Here is a 23315-nt window from a genome sequence, read left to right on the forward strand (position 1 = left end):
TTCTCTTAATATTCTCCATTATTTGCACATGAGGTGAATCGTTGGTTGCGCTGACGGGAAACCTTCTGTGCGTGCGTGCGTGAGACTGTCATCAATCATATGTCAGTGTAATTTTACGATTATGAAAGTTATGAGGTTATTAAATGTCTTTCTATGTTTGTTTTTCTATTGTCGACGTCAACTTCTCATATTTTTTTAATTAATGTCTAAAAATATAAAAAGAAGGATAACCCAAAAAAGGCCCGAGGCCCGGCCCGCATGTGAACTATGACGTGAAAATTGGCCCGAAGCCCGGCCCTAGGGGCGTAAAAAAGTCGGGGCCCGTCGGGCTCGGGCTGAAATGCAGGGCTTTACTGTGAGTAGTAATTCTGCACTCGCATGTAAGGTCAGTTCGGTAGAATGAAATGTCCATATTCCTTATATGATAGCTGATAGCTGTCTCTTAGCAATCCCGAACTGCTTCATATCACAGTCATGATAAAAGCATCGATGTATTCAGTCATCCATAAACATTATTAGATCCATAGATTAGATCGGTCGGCTTGACGTTGACGACAAGATCCATAATTCTTAGCAAATGTTGCGTCATCAAACTACGCCTTTGTTATTGTAAATAGGTTAGCGACCCCTAGTGGCGAAAAATTCCATACTGTACGTTTAATTATTTATTAATAAACTGGTGTTTTGCGGATTCGCCATGAACGCCAGAGAGAAATGCACATTTCATATGGATTTCACAATCAGAGAGCCTATTTCTTTTGGTTTTGAATATTTTCGTTTAAAAGTAGACATTTCAAGCTTTCTGTAATATATAGCCTATATTTCTCAAATCTGTGAGGCAAGCCGAGTTTCGGCGCCCTCCAGTTCACATGCAATGCAAGTGATCATGCCGGCGCCTTATTACATTGTCTGCTATATATTTTCTTCTTATTTATTAAATACAGGCAATTCGTTGATAAAACATTGATCAAAATTAAGATACAATTTATACAAAACGAAAATCTTTTAAAAAGAGTCTTTCTACAAAACAAAACTCAATGAAGTGGTCAAAATCATGTCTTGCATGTCATGTCTCCAGACATATTTGCGCATCTCATGATGTATCATATCTTTCTCGGCGAACAGCGCCGTTGCTGGGAGGGCGCCAGCGCCTCTGCCTCGCGAGTGGATGATAGCCCTGAAGACGCCTAGCAATGGTAGGCTATACCTTTAGTGGTAGTATAGGTACCTTTAGTTAAGTTATACCTCAAGAGTCTTCGTAGCGCACTAAGAGACAACGTTATGATACGTAATGGAGATTCCAAAGCGCTCTTCTTTGGTCAGAACCATGGAGAGCGATCGCGGATAGGTCCGTCCTATGCACCGACACTTTTTACAATGCAACAAAATATATAAAGAGCATCAAGCTATTAAAATCTATATTTTATTTTATATTTTAATCTGTTATTTTATCAGTCATTTTTATTAGGTTAAACAGTGATTGAATAACGGTTTTAATTTAACGTTTTCAATTTAAGGCCCACCTTGTCTCGGGACTCCCCATTGTCTGCTTTTCTCCATCGTTCTTTAAAAAAAGTTTTTTGACCTTCGATGTAACGCCACATTTTTTTGAAGGTGTGCCTCCTCTAAAAGTGTCCGCCGTCCATGTGAAACAGTATGCTATTTTTATTTACCCGCCACGGTGGCCGGTAGGTGAAGCGAGTTTACCCGCCACAACACAAAATCACCCGCATTTGGCTGGTGGCGGGTGCTAATTTCCATCCCTGACACACACACACACACACACACACGTTCCTTAAAATGTTTACAAATACATTAAGCACACTCACACACACACACACACACACACACACATGTTGGGTTTCCATGTTTTATGGGATCTTTCCATAGAAATAATGTTTTTTATACTGTACATTCTATCCCCTAATCCTAACTGATGTATTTTAACAATGTGAACTGAGTTTTTTTTATATATTTCATATTGACAGCATTATGTTGTTATTTTATTTTTAAGTGTCATGTTTATCTCTGGATATAGGCTTAATGTGTGTCATTGTTCTCTACAGGTTGAGGGAGTGTGGTGTCACAGATGAAGGTTGTGCTGCTCTGGCTTCAGCTCTGAGATCAAACCCCTCACACCTGAGATATCTGGATCTGTGTGAGAATAAACTAGGAGTCTCAGGAGTGAAGCTGCTGAAGGATCTGGAGGATGATCCACATTATAAACTGGAGAGACTACGGTAAGAATAGTTTTTAACGATTTGTGTAGTGTAATGATCATTTCTGCTGGTTCTGTATCAGCTGTCCGTTGTGTGAAAGTGACCTTTCATGTGATTTTGATTTTGTAAAGTGACTTTGAGCATCAGACAAAAGCTATATTAAAAAGCTTTAAAAAAGCTATGTTTGAGAATGAATTAATATAGATTATCTAGTTAGTTTTCTTATGAAAAGTTGTGACAGACGTAATATCTCATACTGCATATGTGACTGTGTGTTTTATTTTAGGTATTAGATGACAGTCTGATCTTCTGATGATCATCTGATGGTGAATAAGGATCCAGTACAGAGACTCACAGTCAACAGAATCACCAGAGACTGAAGATATAGTGACTTCACTGTTATAAATTAAGACTTCATTTAGATTTCAACGATCCTCTGCCAGATCTGATGAGGCGGCAGTGAAACACCTTTTATTTCACAGCAGCAAATTACAGTTTCTCATTCATATATTAACCATTTTATTTGTATAAATGCACAGTATAAGTTAAAAAAGGTTGGAGTTTTGTTTGTCTGTTGTTAGTCTGTAGTGGAGATAGCGTGGGTGCGGCCGCCCCAGGGCCCCGGGCCAATTAGGGGCCCCTCAAACGCCGCCGATCTTGCGTCGCTGGACAGGAACGGGGTCAGACGCCACTTCAAAGTGGATATTTATTTTTACATTCTCTATGTTTTTGTGGGGCAGTTTGAAAGTTTTTTTTTGGACTTCAAAAAAATGGCCAAACTGTTCGCAGTGCTCTGCCCAAAGCGGTTTGAGCACCCTGATGCTGAGGAGAAGATGCTTGAGCTGGCCCGGTTCTACTCAGAAGACATGCCCAAGCCAGAAGACACAGTGGAGGAGTTTCACTCTTCTCGTGCATTGTATTCTGAGTTAAAGATGGATCTCACCACCGACGCCGTCCTGCCATTCCTCATTGCCAACGACATGGATAGAGCCTACCCACACCTGACCCACACCTCCTGACCCACACCTGACCCACACCTGACCCACACCTGACCCACACCTGACCCACTCCTGACCCACACCTGACCCACACCTGACCCACACCTGACCCACACCTGACCCACTCCTGACCCACACCTGACCCACACCTGACCCACACCTGACCCACACCTGACCCACTCCTGACCCACACCTGACCCACACCTGACCCACTCCTGACCCACTCCTGACCCACTCCTGACCCACACCTGACCCACTCCTGACCCACACCTGACCCACTCCTGACCCACACCTGACCCACTCCTGACCCACTCCTGACCCACACCTGACCCACCCCTGACCCACACCTGACCCACTCCTGACCCACACCTGACCCACACCTGACCCACCCCTGACCCACACCTGACCCACTCCTGACCCACTCCTGACCCACCCCTGACCCACACCTGACCCACCCCTGACCCACACCTGACCCACTCCTGACCCACACCGGTCACACCTGACCCACACCTGACCATTCTCCACAGGATTTATAAAACCCTTCCTATCAGCAGCGCCAGTGCCGAACAAAGTTACAGCTCATTAAGACATACTTGTGTTCGTGCATGGATGAGGCCAGACTGTCAAATCTCTTTAGCTTACTTGGCTCAACAAGTGACACATTATTACATATGCATTCATCATATACTTTACGTTTTTTTTTTTTTCGTTTTCACCCTGGAGCCTGTTTCAAGGTTTGTGTTCTCGAATGAGCGGGCCGGGTCAAGGGTTTTCTGTTAGAGCGGTGTGTGTTAGCGGCCCCTAAGTTAATAACTAATGATCTTTGCAACTGAAGTGAATCAATCAAAACTAACTTTAGCTGGACAATAACTTTATTCTAGAGCTGCTGTAAAGCCAAAACAATCTCTGTTACTGTAATCTCCTATTATCACTGTAAAGCTGCTTTGAAACAGGCCATATTGTTAAAAGCGCTATATAAATGAAGGTGACTTGACTTGAGTGTGTTTGTGTTTGTGTTGTACCAGCAGAGGGAGACAAAGACTAATGAAAGATTCATTTTTTATAATTTAAAAAAAAATTTAAAAAAATTCAAGCTCACTTTTGGAAAACAAACAATGTAAGCTTGAGTTTATACATCATGTTTTTAATAATAGTTGTATTACATTTGCATTAATGTATTAAAGGGGTCACATGATGCGTTTTCATGTTTTTCTTTTTCTTTAGTGTGTTATGGAGCTGTGTGTGCATGTATAAGATCTGCAAACTTACAAAGCTCAAAGTCTCCTACAAAACATTTTATTCTATCTAATGCCCGATACACACTGTATGATTTTGGGCGGTTCCAGACGAAAGATGAGCATCGTGAAACAATCGTGGTGATTTCTGTGGTCGTGGCTCCTAAACGTTGTACAGTGAGAGCGGTTCACAGACGGCTGATGTCACAGTCTTTTGACCAAAGATAGATGATCATGATCATGATCAACTCACAGTGTGTTTGCTGCTACGACCTACATCTACTGAGTGACTAGCCAATAAAAATGCAACATGAAATGGCGTATTGATCAACGCGACATGGCGCTAAAACTTAAAACTACTTTCCTCAAGCTCCATTTGCAAGATTGGCATGTGAAGTTCACCTCTTTTCCCCAGTCATGACTGCGTCCATATTCTCCTCTTTCACTTCCTCTTCTTTTTTCAGAGCAGATAAAAACCACAATTGCCAAAGTGTGACTGATCTTGCTCTATTTGTTTACCACTAGCGCATGCTGATGATGTTTATTCTTCTGTACTAAGGATTGAATAGGTGTGATCATCGTAAAGTCTACATGTCCTAAGTTTATTAGATCCATGTCGTACAGTGTGATTTGTACTGATCTTACAGAATCACACAGTCTGTATCAGGCATAAAAGAGAAAGCAGATCCAAACAAAGCTAAAACACTTAATTTAAAAAAAAAAAAATGAAACATCACTGAACTTACTTAGCTGGACTGTGACGCTATTTTCTTCTGGAAACAAACGTTGTTGCATTATTTTCCTGTTATCTCTGTAAAGCTGCTTTGAAACACTCTGTATTGTAAAAAGCGCTATATAAATAAATATGACTTGACTTCGAACGAATTCTCACCGACCTACGTCACTCTGTGGAAATATTTGCATAATTCTGCCCAAATGCGCACGCAGAGAAAGAAGGCGTGGCTTCAGTTGTCAGTAGTGTTGTGGAGATTCTGTGTGTTTCTGTGCGAAAGCAAAAATCAGCGCTTTATTTGGCCTTCCGAAAGTGGACGCAATTACGGATCAGTGGTTAAGATTTATTCACAACACTGTTCCAGAACAGTACAACCCAAATGTTCATGTGTGTGAAGCGTATTTTACGAAGGACAGTTTCCTGAACCTGAGAAAGTACAATAACGGCTGCTCCAACTTTGCTAGGGCAATCTGGCGCTTCTGAATCAGAGCCTGTAAGTATGTTTTATTATTTGTTAAAGTATTAGTATTGACTGTTCAAATGCAGAGTTTTGTGCAGTGTAGAGAAACACATTGTCGTTCTTACGATCAAAAGTGCAGAGAAGGATTTATGTTTACAGACATAGTATCTTCTGTTCTCCGCTTATAACTTGTGGTGAAAAGATGACAGAGATGCACTACATGTTCTGTTTCACACTGGTGGCTTTGTAGAAATGTTTACTGTGCAACAAGAAATCGCATACTGTACAATAATGTACAAGTATGTGAAAAATAATGTGTTTTTTGAACATTAAAGCATGGTAACATTCTATTACACCAAATATACCAAATAATGATCTTTGAAAATAGCATCATATGACCCTTTTAAAACAGCATGAATCATGATAGGGGCAGTTTAAGACACTAGAGCTTGTGTTCATGTAATGGTCAGGGCTGCGTTTCCCGAAACCTTCTTAACGCTACGTCGTTCTTAAGTTACACCTTAAGCTGTACCTTATCATTAATACGTGTTTCCCGAAACGTTCTTAGTTAAGTATACCTTCTGTAAGTCATACTTTCGGAAGGTTGGTCTGGACCACTCTTAGCTTCACCTTATCACTGTGGCCGGTCTATATGAATATAATTCTGAAGTTTTAATACACCCAGACAGTGTTCAGTTAGGCTAATTCAAGTGTTTTCATGCAAAGAATAAATTTGTCATTACACTGATTGTTGTTAGAATTTTAATTATATTATTATATATAATAAAATTTTATAAATGTATTTTAATTAAAGAGCGCTTTTAAAGGCCAGTGAAAGCACAGGCTAGTTAGGTCCTATTCGGACGCTAACATTGTTTATCATGGGCTCGTACGGCATTTTAAACATTTACAGGGTCGGTTATTTTAGTGCCGTCCGAATCCATAATGTCAGAGTTTTTTCTTACCCAACCCGCGTAAAAATCCCTGGCCAAATTAGTACCTACTGTTTTTTGACAAACAGGTCGTACGGTAATTTAACTGCCGTCTGAATCCACATCTCTGCGTTTTCAAGAAGAGATTCAAAATCCACTGTTTAAATCCTTTTTGATCACTGCCGAGCACCGTACGTGACGTACACTTTTATTACTGAAATGCTTGAAAGTATTTACAAGAACAATATTTCATCGCAGCTCCACCTCAGCGAACAAAAATGGGAAAGAGAAGAAAGCATGTAAAAAAATTAAATGGTTATTATGGCAGCAATATATGATACAATTTTAAAATATGTAGGCAATGCTATTATAGGCTATTATAGTTTGGATTATTTTTTATAATATCCCATGAGTCCTAGTAAATGCAATTTCAACTATTTCTAAAGTGCTTTTTTTATAAAGAACACCGCTTTCTCACATAAACAGCCCCCGCACGAGAGAATAATTGATTCTCGAGCCATCGATATCAGCAGATTCAGCAGCATCGCCACGGACAGCACCGGGTAACGTCGCACGTAAGAAGGAATATCTTAAGCAGCTTCTTAAGGTATAGTTCGGGGAACACGCCTAGAAATGGTATACCTTCAGTTAAGTTATACCGTAAGAGTCTTCGTAGCACGCTAAGAGACAACGTTATCGGGAAACTCAGCCCAGATCAATTCTGTGTTAGGAGCTTTGGGTTCACTGAGCCACAAACAGGCTCCGCCTACTCTGACCACACCTCTACCACCCCGTCCCTCGTGGGTGTGGCCTGTAAACTCCTCCCCCTCGCTGTCCAATGGACTCACACACAGACCCACTGCAGAACCGCTGGTCGGGCCTGAGCACAGGTGAGACACACACACACACCAGTCTTCCACAGTCATATAGATATTCAGTGTAAATAGCTGTTGTGTGTGTGCGTTTGTCGAGTCTGCGTCCATCAGCAGAGGTCGAAGGTCAGCGGCTGCAGGGTTTGATTGATGGGAACAAACGCTGGCCGGAGGCTCAATGGAAAAATCGCAACATGTATCCTTACAGAGCCTGATGCTTTTCCTCAAGGAAAACATGTTTTTTTCCTAAAGATCTCCTACAGGTGGTTTGGGTTGAGAATAATTTCTCCCCTCCAGCGACGGCCCTGAACACACCCATACTCAAGTAAACATCCCAGCAAGCTATTTTGCATTTAAAAGACGTAAAATAGCGTCCAAACACAGCCCTGAAGTCTAGGCTAAAACAAGGCTGAGTTTGGGCTGTCAGTGAAATCTAATAGACGTCTAACCAAAGCCCAAGAATAGACTAGTCATCAAATACACAGCTAATGAATGACTACTGTTGTGGCAAATAAACAAACAATTCTGAATAAGAGACAAATGTTCAATCAGTGATTACAATGTTTTATTTCTTGCAAGAAAGGCACACAGTGGCACAGACAGTCAGCAGAATGTGAGAGTGTGTGTGCGGAGGGGAGGCTTCCTCTCTGTTTTATATCTCTGCTATTCATAACATAGATCAGTGGTTCCCAACCTTTTTTTGTCTGAGACCCCCTTTTTCCCAAGAAAATATTTTAGGGCCCCCCTTCACATTTAATGATATTTTCGCTCTTGTAAGCTTGCAGCAAGGATGACAAAATATGTTGTTTTCAAACAAACGGTATGTTTACTATAAACAGATATGTTTATGCACAAATAATAGCCTATAATATTGAAAATACAATAACAAAAACATTAGTAGGCCCTTTGTAAGCCAATACTTGGAGTAGCCTATAAATTTGCCATTTTAAATGCAATAACAGAAATATCAGTATTCACACTTGTGTGTAGGTAAAAAAAGAATGAATATAGGCTATTACTAAATGACTTCTGTCTGGGGCCTCAATACTTGCATGTTATTTGTGAGGCTTTATCAATGTGAGGCTTTATTTTTTAGGCTTTTGGCGCTATAGCGAGCGATAATAAACTTGCGTTTATTAACAGAATAATGCGTCTTTCGGAAGAACATTGTAGCCGGAACTACTTCTCTCTCTGTGTGCGTCTATGACGAGTCACGCAGGTACTGGGCTACTCCGCAGCGGCAGCGATCCGAACCAGGGTAAAATAGTCCCAATGTAATCACTTATTATAGGTGTACCATAGTGATTCAGGATAAGACAAAAACACGGTTTGGAAAATGGATTCATGATGAACTCGCTCATTATCAAAATTTTTAACAGAAAAAAGTTAAGGACTTTTATTTAATGCAAATTGCTCAAAACTTTTCAAAATATGACGCGACCCCCCACAGAGCTCGCTGAGGCCCCCTTGTGGGCCGCGACCCCCCTGTTGGGAACCACTGACATAGATAACATAGGGCCATAGCCCAGTCTCCTAGCCAACTGAAACTTTATCTGCCTTATTAGGAAAATATATTATTTCTTATAGGAAAATATAATTAATCTGAATAAAACAATGCCGGAGACGCGTTTCGCTGTATACGTATACATTTTTTATCGTATTGGTGTTTCGTCCACACGGATCCGGCGTTTTCGGAAACCGCTATTTTTTGAAACCGGGTCCCAAGGTGGATAAATCTGAAAACGCCGCCCTTGCGTTTTCGTGTGTACGGCCAATCCGTATATTTTGTGAAACGATGATGTCATCACACCAAGTGTCAACTAGTCAGACACCGTTAAGTCACAGCAACTACATTTATGGTTTTCATATTGTTCAACAAAGTTCTTGATTAAAAAAGAAAAAAAGAAGCTACTGTGCCTAATATTATTGTTGTATACAGCGCGCAAGGTTTATGCGCGAGCTCCAAGTCTTCTTCTCCGTTTTTAGTGTATGTCTGTGGCAGAATTACAGCGCCACATACTGGTCTGGCATGTATACTACATCGTTTTGAGTCTACTCGTCGGATCAGGTCGGATTCAGTGGTTTCGTGTGTACGCAGATATTTCTTGAGACGACGCCGTGTTTACGGAATGTTTTTTTTGAACGGGGAAAAAAAAGATCGGATAGGGAAAGCTCTGGCTTCGTGTGTATGGAGCTTTTTTTGTGCCAATAAAAATGAACGTAGCTTTTCAAGAAACTAATGAAAATATAAATTGAAACTAAATAAATTATCTCTAAAACTAAAAAAGAATAAATCGCAGGCAATTTTTTTGACTTCGTTTTTAATACACTATATGTTTTGCTAACTATTTCTCATATTTCAATCGCTGATCTGAACTTACAAATGCGCTTCCAGAGTTTTCATTTACACTTCTGAAGTTTTCGTTTACGCTCCCTGAGTTTTCGTTCGCCGTTCTGACACATTTCTCTCGTGGGGGCGGGGCTAGTAGCAGTGTGTTCTCATTGGTTACTGAGCTTTTGATTGATAGCTTCGTGACCTGGAAGTGAAGACGTCAGTGCTGTGTTTATGTGTGGATGTGAGCGTCTGTAATCGCAGCTTTCTATTTCATTTTAGTGATATTAAGTTTATATCTATTTATTTGCTGCTACACTATATTGTTGAGATCATCTCTTATAGAAGGAATAGCACAGACGAATGATATCATTAGTCATCGTCGCTATATCGATCAGGAGGATACTGGATAACGTTAGCCTACTCGTGGTGAGTCTGATTTTTTTTTTTTTTATACTATACTAATACTATTTATATTACAGTACTGGCTTTTTTTCAGGTGGAGAGGCATTTTAGAGCTCAGTAAGAGCCCATAACATTATACAGCTGAGCTGTGTTGCCTTGATTTAACTGTTAGCCCAATCATTACATGACTTTATCTACATTCGGTTAACTTACAGTCTTCGATTAGATCATATTTCCTTCGATTAGATCATATTTCCCCCCAGCCACCCCAAACAACATTGGGCTAGAGTACTGTACAGTAGCCTATCTGTACTGTATCAGTCAATGACCGATGCCATAGGACCAGAGCGCTGTCAATCACTGCCTGATTCAACTTTGGCAATGTAAGCCTTTTTTACCATGCCAATAAAGCTATTTAAACCTGAATTTCTCAATTGCTGATTAATTTGCGATGCAAAGTTTTTGAAAGAGGAGAGACACGAGTTGACCACAGACCACGTCTCTGTTCGTAATATGTAAACACTCAATTATTTTGAAGTATCGGCCTGGTTGCAATATTTATTCTGATTACCTTTGTGTGATAAAGATGACTGAGTGTCTAGTATGAGTAACAATGAGCTTTTTCTGTGTCCATATTTGACTAATAATAACGAAAAAAGTGCACTTCAAATGAACATTTCTGAGACAAATGTTAAATCTTTAATAATAAATATATGTCCAAATTAAAAACTTAATACATGCAAGTAATTAAGACTGAAAACATCCAGCAATTAAAGCTGCAAGCAGCGATGAAAAGGGCCCTCGCACCCCTGCCACCGCCACCCGGTGGCTTTAGGAAAGGCCTTAAGATTACACTCACCAAATTTGAAGAGGATCAGATCAAAACTGTAGGAGGAGTTCGTTAAAGTACAACGTCAGGAAATGGCAAAAACTGCACGAAATCTAAGAGGAAGTTCAAAATAGCTGACTTCCTGTTGTGTTTAGGGCTACGCTCCAAGATACTTTTTTGTAGGTATTGGGTCATTACATGTATGTATCAAATTTCATACCTGTACGTGAAACGTAGAGCCGGGGCAAAATGTAGGGGCAATAATTAAGCCATTTTGCCCCACCCAATTTTGAAAACCATATCACACGTAAATTTTCACCACTTCTGAAGCGTGTGCAAAGTTTCATGATTTTTCGAGCACGTTTTGTATTTGCCACACTTCCTGCTACCAGCAGGTGGCACTATTGCTATAACCAAATATGAGCATGGTCATGTGTTCAGGACAGGACTCTTATCAAACATGTGAAGTTTGGGGCAGACTGGAAATTGTATGCCTAAGTTACTGCAGGCTGTCTGTGGTTGCCTAGCAACATCGGAACTGCAAGCAACATTAATATTGAACTTATCTGATCATGCATATATCACCAAAAGGCCGAAATTGGGTGAACATTTGTCAGGCCGCCGAGGGCACACCCTTCGACGAAAACTCAAGATCTTCGCAATTTAACGTCGCAAAGGCCTTAAGATTACACTCACCAAATTTGAAGAGGATCAGATGAAATCTGTAGGAGGAGTTCGTTAAAGTGCAACATCAGGAAATTACGAAAAATGCCCAAAATCTAGGAGGAAGTTCAAAATAGCTCACTTCCTGTTGTGTTTAGGGCTATGCTCCAAGATACTTTTTTGTAGGTATTGGGTCATTACATGCATGTACCAAATTTCATACCTGTGCGTGAAACGTTGAGCCGGGGCAAAATGTGGGGGCAATAATTTACAGAATTTGCCCCACCCAATTTTGAAAACCATATCACACGTAAATTTTCACCACTTCTGAAGCGTGTGCAAAGTTTCATGAGTTTTCGAGCATGTTAAGGCCCTCTAAAAAGCGATTCACTTTGGAGAAGAAGAATAATAATAAACAGAGCAAAAACAATAGGGTCCTCTCACCATCGGTGCTCGGGCCCTAATTAAAGCTGCAAGCAGCGATGAAAAGGGCCCTCGCACCCCTGCCACCGCCACCCGGTGGCTTTAGGAAAGGCCTTAAGATTACACTCACCAAATTTGAAGAGGATCAGATCAAAACTGTAGGAGGAGTTCGTTAAAGTACAACATCAGGAAATGGCAAAAACTGCACGAAATCTGAGAGGAAGTTCAAAATAGCTGATTTCCTGTTGTGTTTAGGGCTACGCTCCAAGATACTTTTTTGTAGGTATTGGGTCATTACATGTAGGTACCAAATTTCATACCTGTACGTGAAACCTAGAGCCGGGGCAAAATGTGGGGGCAATAATTAAGCCATTTTGCCCCATCCAATTTTGAAAACCATATCACACGTAAATGTTCACCACTTCTGAAGTGTGTGCAAAGTTTCATGATTTTTCAAGCACGTTTTGTATTTGCCACACTTCCTGCTACCAGCAGGTGGCGCTATTGCTATAACCAAATATGAGCATGGTCATGTGTTCAGGACAGGACTCTTATCAAACATGTGAAGTTTGGGGCAGACTGGAAATTGTATGCCTGAGTTACTGCAGGCTGTCTGTGGTTGCCTAGCAACATCGGAACTGCAAGCAATATTGACAGAGAACTTATCTGATCATGCATATATCACCAAAAGGCCGAAATTGGGTGAACATTTGTCAGGCTGCCGAGGGCACACCCTTCGACGAAAACTCTAGATCTTCGCAATTTAACGTCGCAAAGGCCATAAGATTACACTCACCAAATTTGAAGAGGATCAGATGAAATCTATAGGAGGAGTTCGTTAAAGTGCAACATCAGGAAATTACGAAAAATGCCCAAAATCTAGGAGGAAGTTCAAAATAGCTCACTTCCTGTTGTGTTTAGGGCTATGCTCCAAGAGACTTTTTTGTAGGTATTGCGTCATTACATGTATGTACCAAATTTCATACCTGTGCGTGAAACGTAGAGCCGGGGCAAAATATGGGGGCAATAATTTACAGAATTTGCCCCACCCAATTTTGAAAACCATATCACACGTAAATTTTCACCACTTCTGAAGCGTGTGCAAAGTTTCATGAGTTTTCGAGCATGTTAAGGCCCTCTAAAAAGCGATTCACTTTGGAGAAGAAGAAGAAGAAGAAGAAGAAGAAGAATAAACAGAGCAAAAACAATAGGGTCCTCTCACCATCGGTGCTCGGGCCCTAATAATAAACAGAGCAAAAACAATAGGGTCCTCTCACCATCGGTGCTCGGGCCCTAACTAGGGAATGCACAGCCATATGTTTATATATTGGGCTATACAGCCATCTACTGGTTACACAACAGTATTACAGAGGATAAATGCTGCTTGACTCTGAGGTAAATATTTAGTACTGTAAAATCCCTTAAATATAAAAATAATAAATATATTAAGTCTGCAACTTTTTACTGTATGGAGAGTTCAAAGCAGTTTGTATTGTTAGATTATAATACATTTCCTCTCTCATTTCCCAGTACAGGGAGTGGAGCAACTTTGCTGAATGAGCCTGATGCTGACACAGAGGATGGAGTGATAGTACCAGAGATCTACTGTCCCTTTCAGACAATAATCTTACTTTGTTCAGACACATCACCTTTGAATGACTGGGATCTTGATCTTCAGACACCTGATTTATTTTAATATAAACTAGCAAATATTTCAATTTCCTCTAGATTAAAACAAACACAGTTCACAAGTACACAAGAGGTTGCACTTTATTCTTATTAGTCTATGCTGATCTTGGATTAGCATACCAATAGCATATGAATGTTGAGGGGATAGTTCACCCAAAAATACAATTCTCTCTTATTTTACTCACCCTCATGCTGTCCCAGATGCATTTTACTTTCTTTCTACATATAAACACGAATTAAGATTGTAAGGAAAGTAATCCATCTCTGCAAGTCCTAAAGACGCTTTAAAAACCACAGAGTGAGCGTGACGGTAATCCATGCGACCTCAGTGGATGAGTCAATGCCTTCTGAAGTCAAACAATATACTTATAATGACTGTTTTAACTATTAAAATCACTTCCGACCAACTGTCTTGCGTAAATGGGTTACAATCCACTTGTATTATGGACTCACAGAGATGGATTATTTCCTTAAATATCTTTGTCTATGTTTATGTCAAGAAGAAAGTCATATACATCTGGGATGGCATGAAGGAGAGTAAATGATGAGAGAATCCTCATGTTTTGGGTGGACTATCCTTGAACTGCTTGTATCCAGTCACTGCTTTGTTACTTGTACTGCAACAGGAACTGTTTAAAGAATCATTGCAACATTTAAAATGTATATTAATTTTTAAAATGTATCCTGTATTTGTAATTGTGCATTTTGTATAGTAATGTATATCATGAGAATACTGTGCATTACATGTATAGTATGCAGTTAATGTTTTGTGGATTCTGGTCTTTCCTGTCACAACATAATTGCATCCAAGACCTTCACTCTGATACTTGTGTATATGCTTTAGTGACAGTAAAGAATGTACATTTATTTGAATTCATATTTTCAATTACATTATTTTAACTGGTTGTATAAGTCACGATTGAAATGGTTGATGATTGTTAAAATATATTTACAATTTTAAATGTTAGAAGATAGTGTTAATTAAATTAAATAACTAAATACAATTATCAATTTAAAAAAATGGCAGCAAGAACATTCTTTTTGTGACATAATGTAATGCCCTTTGAGGTCTGTATCTGACAGCAGGCCACGATTGTAATTTTCATATTGTTTAAATTCCTCTTATTTAAGTGATCATTACTTTTGATGGTGTAAACGTATATCATGCTAACAATGAGTAGTGTGATGGCCATGGTTGCCAACCTTGATTACCTGGGTGAGGTTTGACTTTCTTGACGGCTGAATATATCACACACGTTTGCTGGTATTCTCTTTCAATTGTAACAGCTGAACCTAATCAGAGCCTAACATGGAAAATAATCATCAGGAATAAACAAATATTCTCCGAAAACATTGGACACTACAATATTTTAAGTATTATATACAGACAGTACTTTAATGTGAAATTACACCTGAATAGACTGAATAGATCTCTTGTGCTCCTAAAAAGCTTCTGCCAACTAGTAGCAGCATGTAAATACAGATAAAATTTAAAAAACAAACATAACTTAATATCACTAAAATGAAATATAAAACTGCGATTACAGACGCTCACATCCACACATAAACAGCACTGACGTCTTCACTTCCAGGTCACGAAGCTGTCAACAGGGTTGCCAGGTGCCAGCGAGGTTTTCCAGCCCAAAACCTCGTCAAAAACCGCGAGAATGCACAAAAAACCGCCCAATTTTTTTTTGTGTGGCTTGTTTCTCATTTATACACATTGAAATCATTAACAAGCTTTAAAATGACCCATTTTTCGACTTAGCCTATCCGATTTTAGAAACAATATTCAATTAAATGAACGGAAAAGTAGGCTACACTGACTTCAGTCAGACTATTCTAGGCCTACTATTAAACTATAAGCTTATGTTACGGAAAATAATGCGATCAACTTAGGCTATCAATGAGTCTGTTTATTGTCACTAAAAGTCGCTTGGAACAAAAGCATTCAGTAACATAAAAACATCGAGTAGATATGGACACAAAAAAATAACCCACTTTAACATTTCAGTTATTTCAAATGGCAACATGAAACATGCATATTAAGGCTGGGAGAAAAAATCGATTCAATTAGATATCGCGTTTTTATTTATTTATTTATTTATTTATTTTTATGATTTTAAAATCGATTTATTTTTATTACAGAATATTACAGATATTAATTCAAATTAAATTGCTTTATTTTTGCCCTTGCTTATAGATGAGGTTGACAGAAGTTAGCCACTTTCGATTCAATAGAGGATGAAATGTGTCATTACCTATGGTCATTACAGAGCTGCACGATTCATCTTTAAAAGTCTGTGATCTCGATTCAAACACCCACGCGATCTTATTCCATTTCGTTTGTCTATTAAACCTTTGACAAAATCATATTCAAATCTGTGTTGGCGCTGCCGCTGACCAAGAAAGAGTGTCATGAACAGGTCATGAACCGCATTGACAGCTACCTAAGTTTGAAAACCCGCAATCTACTATGTTGTTTGAGGGGCGGGCGGTGCCGGCGTGCGTCACTTTTGGTAGTGGGAGGGAGTGTCTGTTGTGTATGGCGTTCCGATCGGCTCTTTATTATGACTTTGCTACATGCACTCGTCTCAATGAACGTCTCACTCAACGTCTTATTTTATTTTATTTTTTTTCTGCTATTTATTCCATTCATTTTAAGACGCAGACGTGACGCAGACGTCACGCTGACGTCACGTAAATCACGCGTGGCAGTGTATGAGGTGTGATTTGTATGAGGTGTGATTTGTGCACTTTTTGGCGATCGCGAAGCAAACTGAGAGGTGAACTAACGTGTATACGCTCGCCAGTCGTCTGGCCAAAATCCCATAGTAATCAGGCGTCATTCCATAGTTCACCTCTCAGTTTGCTTTGCGATCGCCAAAAAGTGCACAAATCACACCTCATATTAAAGAGCCGATCGGAACGCCATAGGTTTCTGCATCAAAACGCGCGTCCTCGACGTGTGATCTGCTATTTAAAACGCACGTTTGCAACGTGCGCTTTGGGGTCACCGAAAACGCGCGTTTTTGACGCGCGTTTATAATAACAAAAATGGGCGTTGAAAACGTGTGTTTTGACTAGGACAAAACGCACGCTTTTGACGTGTAAACCGTTAACCCAACAGGCAGTACAAACGTGTGTGAAGTTTCCAACCAGGCGAAAAGGACGCATGAAATACGAGTTACAATCAGTTTGAACGGGTCAGTGTCATTGGCTGCTGAAGGCTTGGGTCTAACCATTTCTGTGGGCTTAGGGGGGTTTAGCTACTGTTCATAGACTAGGCTACCACCATTTAACATGCCATAGATCAGGTTATTCAGCCTATCTATTTTGTCCTTTTTTGTAGAACTTATAGAAATAATATATTTAAATTGCAGTTTTATCAAAATTTTGATAAAAATAAAATTGCCTTGTTTTTCTTCGCTCATGCCTTTTTGTAAATAAACACATTAGTGGTCATTCTAGCTCTAACATAAAATCATTAACATTTGTGTGGGAAAATCAGTTACGGTGGAGGTAAGCAATCAATGCAGGTTAATCAATATCTGTCTTTAGAGAACAACGTGGACTTTCGTTGTGCTTACATTTGAAGGTATCACAAGCAGCTTATTGAAACCTTTTTGTTCAAATATTGTGCGCTCAACACAGACAAACAGTAATTAAGTACACAGGTGATATTATCCTTTTTTTTTTTTTTTTAAGACTTAGTGTTTAAATAGGGTATTTTATACTTTATAGAAGTATTTAAGACTTACAGGATTAGATTGAGAGCTTGTGCTCAGGGCAGGACATATATAAGAACTTAATTTGTCCCTATATTTTTTCCATTTTCTTTTTCTTGTGTAGGCCAAAGAAAATATCTAGATTGCAATTTTATGAAAACATTTTTTTTTACCAAGATAACATTTCCTTCTTTTGCACATTAATACCATTCTAGCTGTATATCTACCTCAAGTTTTCAAACTTTAAAAGTTAACATTTGATTGGGGAAAAGTGTACAGATGTGGTTCTTGATCGATGCAGTTGTAATGAAAATTTGTTAAGCAACATAACCTTTATATATATAATGACTATAAAATGTACCACTATTGCAAGCAGGGTGCCACCAAGATGCTTTACAGGGACCAAATTACAGAAACATCCGATAGTTCACTCAAAATTCAAAACATTCTGTCTAAATTTATTCACCCTCATGTTATTTCAAACATGCACAAGTCATCCTAATTTTTAAGATTTAACATATGCTTTTTATTTCTTTTCTTAAATGTGAGAAATGGTAACAGAACTAATTTACATCCTGGGATCAATCAATTATATTTTTTATCCAATTTATTTTCTACAAATGTGATGCATCTTACCAGGTTTCAAATATAAATAAATACTGTCTATGTTATAAGGCTTATGTTATGAAGTCTTCACCTCAATTAGCACCAAATAAAACCAGTCAACCCATTAACATGGATAATCCATCTCTACATCTCTAGATAGATGGATAGTCATCTACATCTAGATCGATAGATAGGTTTATTTTCAAATGTCAGTAGAACCAAATCAAAAGCAATCTACTGGTGCAGAATATAAATTACAGTTTGAAGTGCATCAATAGCCGGACTACCAACAGGTCCTGCAAGAATGTCCACATCCTGCAGTTGTTGCATCTGTGCCTGGGTTGGACTGAATTGTTTAGCAGGAACTGTTACAACTTCCTGCCAATTCAAAGCAGGAATTACAAAATTTTGAGCAGGGCTGGGTCAAAAGAGTTTTCGGACCCCGTTCCAGGGGGCGCAGTCGAGCCCCCCTGCCACGCCCGGGTACCAGCTTCAGCCCGGCCCTGATGGCCGCGGGTTCTGACCCGTGTGCAAAGTTTCAAGAGTTTTCGAGCATGTTAAAGGCCCAAAAAGTGCCTGAATAGTCGTTAAATAAATAAATAAATAATAATAATTAAAAAAAATAATCCTAAGGAAAACAATAGAATAAATATATCAATCCGAAAACAATAGGGCCTTCGCCCTTTCAGGGCTTGGGCCCTAAAAACATGGCACATAAAGTTAAACTAATGCTTTTTGGGTGTGTGTATTGTAAGTTGTATACCATTTCAATTCGTTGGGTTCGTCTGCAGCATGCTGCAAAGCACATAGTACTCCTCTGCATTACATATACATTTGTTAACATTAAAAAGTTAAATGTGAATTCTTTGGGCAATCATAGTGTAGCCTACTAAATGTCAACATACACGACATGAAAAATACTATCTCAGAACGGTTCTGAAATTACATTAAATCATTCTTGCATTACTTTTTGCATCCTTTAAGTTATTTTGATGTATATCTGGATTGTATTTCTGTATATTTGGATATTCTTACTTGATTAAATACATTTTTAGACTGAAGATAGCATCTAAAGAGGTGTAATATGACATACTGTACATTGAAATACTGTACATACATTACCATTACAGAATTAAAACAGCAGTAACCGGTCTAAATACATGACCATGGAGCACCCCAAACAATTAATTATCAAAAGAAATGACAGCAGTAGATAAATACCAATAGATTCTTCATTTGTGATGTGGAGGCAAACTATAACTCGGGCTTTGATTCTTTCCGTACATTTTTATATGTGTTTTAGAGATTGAATTCAAATCAAATATTAACATTACTGCCCTAACTATTTCTGAATAGGATGTCTACTTCATACATATTTGGAATAGTATGGAAATATAAGGTTCAGATCACTAAAAACCATACATGGAAGTCGAAGATCTCATCGGTGGAGTCTGGATGTCATCTAGTGGAAAATTTTGGTACTGCGCACAATACAATTTTTCCTAAAGCTCATTTATTGAGACATCAACCTAAAATCTGGCCCAGAACTTGTCCAGATATTTAACATAGATTTTCTTGAAGTTTTAGGGTTGAAAATGTTTTGTAAAAAAAAAAAAAAAAAAAAAAAATTATATATATATAAACAACATTATGTATTGTATACATTTAAAATGTTCATAAACTTAAACTACTTTAACAACTTTGTTTTACTTTACTAATCTGAGAAGAGTACCCTTTTAGTACCCTGTTAGTTCGCAGTGCATTAAGTAATGTTAACAACAACTTTTGATTTTAATAAATATAAGGTTGAAATGAAATTTGAAATTAACATGTAGAAGTGCAGTTCATTATTAATTCATGGGAACTAATGTACTTAAATAATGTATGAAACCTTTTTGTAAAATGTTACCAAAATTACAATTGGAAAATAAAAAAACTGTGTTTTTTCTCTCTTTCTTTTTTTTTAACTTAAATGATAACTATTGTATTATAATAACTCAACAATTATAATCCCCTCCTCTGTAAAATTTGCCATCGATAATTCCATGCTGTTTTGCTTGGGTTTAATGATAATACAAGAGACCTAAACCACATAGGGACAAAGGCATGAGCAAAGAAAAACAAGGAGATTTATTTTTATAAAAATTTTGATAAAACTGCAATTTAAATACATTATTTCTATAAGTTCTACAAAAAAGGACAAAATAGATAGGCTGAATAACCTGATCTATGGCATGTTAAATGGTGGTAGCCTAGTCTATGAACAGTAGCTAAACCCCCCTAAGCCCACAGAAATGGTTAGACCCAAGCCTTCAGCAGCCAATGACACTGACCCGTTCAAACTGATTGAAACTCGTATTTCATGCGTCCTTTTCGCCTGCTTGGAAACTTCACACACGTTTGTACTGCCTGTTGGGTTAACGGTTTACACGTCAAAAGCGTGCGTTTTGTCCTAGTCAAAACACACGTTTTCAACGCCCATTTTTGTTATTATAAACGCGCGTCAAAAACGCGCGTTTTCGGTGACCCCAAAGCGCACGTTGCAAACGTGCGTTTTAAATAGCAGATCACACGTCGAGGACGCGCGTTTTGATGCAGAAACCTATGGCAAGCCAAGAGGCTCAGAAATACGCCATAGATTAATCGCGTTTAAAGCCAAACGCCGTCAAATACGGCGTTTTAAACCGTATTGGACGCCGTAAAATACGCCGTTGTAATTACAAACGCCGTAAAAGACGCGCGAAATACGTCAATGACGCCGTATTTGACGGCGTTTTAGTGTGCATGGAAAGCGCCGCTTTTTACGCCGTTCATCTCGCCATATGACGCCGTAAAAAACGCCGTTTTGGTTGCACAGAGCGCGCGCTATTTTACGGCGTTTTGCTTATAGTATAATGAGACACGCCCGCTGATTTCCACAGCCAGTAAGTTTGAACTGTTCTCTCCCAATCAATGATGAACTGAGTCAGACCAGACAAATTCAGCACGGATCATTTGTGGTAATCCAATTCGTATGCTCCCAAGGAATTATTAATTGTATGTATTAAAATAATCCAAGCTAAATAATAAACTGAAATTAAAGAAAATATTAAAGAACATTCAAATCAATAAAGCAAAATGAATAGGATTTTCACATTTTAAAAGGGTGTCACACAGGGCTTAATTTGTAATTGGATTTTTGCACATTTTAGATCCAATGAACTGCCGTAGCCAAGGCGACATCTAGTGTGTATATATCTATACACCAGTCTGCGTACACGTCAGATCAGATCACTTGGACATGGCTGTGTATAAGAGGTAAAAACTATATAAATACTGTTCGTTTTCTCACACAAACCGCTTGTTTCGTGTCTTAGGCCATCAATGTGTACTTACGATGGGGAATTGTTTAATTTGGACGACGGGGAATTGTTTTAATTTGGACTCTGTGCATGCTGTTTGAGGTGGTGACCATAGACCTGCATTATATGACTGACAGACAAGAACGGTTTGACCTAAAAATATCAAAATTGAAACTACTGCGGAAAAAAAGACACCTACATCTTGGATGCCCTTGAGGTAAGCTAAAACATACCAAAAATTAATTTCAAAGTGAACTATCCCTTTAACCTTCAAGTCTCAAGTAAGTCCCAAGTATTTTTCTTGGGCAAGTCAAGTCAAGTCAAGTCAAGTCACAGGCTATGTCAAGTCAAGTCAAGTCCTGTAGTAGGTCAAGTCAAGTCACCTTATTATTGTAATTTTACCTGCAGAATCTGATCTTAATAAAATGAAAAGACAAGATATAAGTAGCCTAACTGTCAGTAAATTACAATAATTTGGATTTGCATTGTAAATACTCATGTTCAGTAAAATACATCATGGAATCAAACAAAATTGTAACTTCATAAAATTATTTATTTTTCACTTCTGCCAACAGTGTTTGAAATGTTTTAAATTGTCAACATTGAGTCCATAAAACAAATAACAGCTTAACATCCAACAGACTCCTCTCTGAACACCTCCCTCCCTCTCTCTCTCTCAAACACAGATTACGTACATTAAACTTTGTTACATTTCTCCTCTCTCTCACACTCTCACTCTCTCTCTCTCTCTCTCTCTCTCTCTCTCTCTCTCTCTCTCTCTCTCTCTCTCTCTCTCACACACACACACACACACGCGCATTATGGCAAGCCGTTTTAACATTTAATCATTTAAACCGACTAGTCTCTATTTTCATGCTACTAGTGCTTATTCTTTAGGTACTAGTGCTTATTCTTTAGGTACTAGTGCCTATTCTTTAGATACTAGTGCTTATTCTTTAGGTACTAGTGCCTATTCTTTAGATACTAGTGCTTATTCTTTAGGTACTAGTACTTATTGTCACGGCCGGCTCGCAAGCCGCGACAAAGAAGGAGATGACACGTTACAATGATGTGCAAAAAGGAATAACATTTATTAAAGTAAAAGTAATAAAGTAATAGAATAAACCAAAACGAGTACAAAACAACAACTGCGACGATAACAAAATGGCACGAGGGGAGAGCGCCGTCACGACTGAAGGGAGCTTCCTTTATTTGCCGGCATCAGGTGTGAACCATCAGTCATCATGACATCACTCACTCCAACCTACAAAACAAATAACAAAGGACAAACAAATCCACACAATATGACCCACACTGAGGTCGTAACACCCCCCCCCCCATAGAAAAAAGGGTGGACATTTATGAAACCCGTCACCCGACAACTCAAAACTGGAAAAAACCCACCACTCTGTAATACTCTCCAATATCCTCAGCAACCACGGGCCCTGTGGAAGCAATTTAAGACAGACAAGTAGAGCAGAACAAAACATAGTTGGTCAATCAGTTAAAAGGAATAAGGAGCTCTAGACAATGCATCAGCTACCACATTGTCAGTCCCCCTAATATGCCGGATATCAAGTGCATACGATTGCAAAAAAAGACACCAACGAGTCAATCGTTGGTTTGGGCAACGCAAAGAATGTAAATAGACAAGGGGGTTGTGGTCCGTGTACACAACCAATGGGTCTGATACGGATCCCACATACACCTCAAAGTGCTGCAAAGCCCAAATCAAAGCTAATGTCTCCTTTTCAACCACAGAGTAATTCAACTGATAAGAATTAAACTTTTTTGAGAAGTAGCTAACTGGACGGTAAATCCCTTCCTCATCAGCCTGTAACAACACTGCT

The 23315-nt window shown here is 38.9% G+C and overlaps 2 protein-coding genes and 1 long non-coding RNA gene across 31 annotated transcripts in view; 2 read left to right on the forward strand and 1 right to left on the reverse strand.

Moving 5' to 3' along the window:
* The window catches only part of LOC309506198 (uncharacterized protein), a 317689-nt gene that overhangs the window by 82088 nt on the left and 212286 nt on the right, over nucleotides 1-23315 (forward strand). The gene's annotated exons all lie outside the window — the stretch shown is intronic.
* The window catches only part of LOC309506386 (uncharacterized protein), a 102224-nt gene continuing 81416 nt past the window's right edge, over nucleotides 2508-23315 (reverse strand). The window contains exons 9-10 of the mRNA XM_082180287.1: nucleotides 3587-3685; nucleotides 2508-3231 (exon numbers count right to left, since the gene is read on the reverse strand). Coding sequence (XP_082036413.1) covers nucleotides 3186-3231; nucleotides 3587-3685 — 145 coding nt within the window. The 3' untranslated portion in view covers nucleotides 2508-3185. The remainder of the gene's footprint in view (nucleotides 3232-3586; nucleotides 3686-23315) is intronic.
* Nucleotides 9074-14663, forward strand: LOC309506449. Its single transcript, XR_014208752.1, has 2 exons — nucleotides 9074-10210; nucleotides 13637-14663. It is a non-coding gene; the product is annotated as an uncharacterized lncRNA (long non-coding RNA).

This window comes from Leuciscus leuciscus, assembly GCF_965113295.1.
Source record: "Leuciscus leuciscus genome assembly, chromosome: 9".
Taxonomy (NCBI): domain Eukaryota; kingdom Metazoa; phylum Chordata; class Actinopteri; order Cypriniformes; family Leuciscidae; genus Leuciscus; species Leuciscus leuciscus.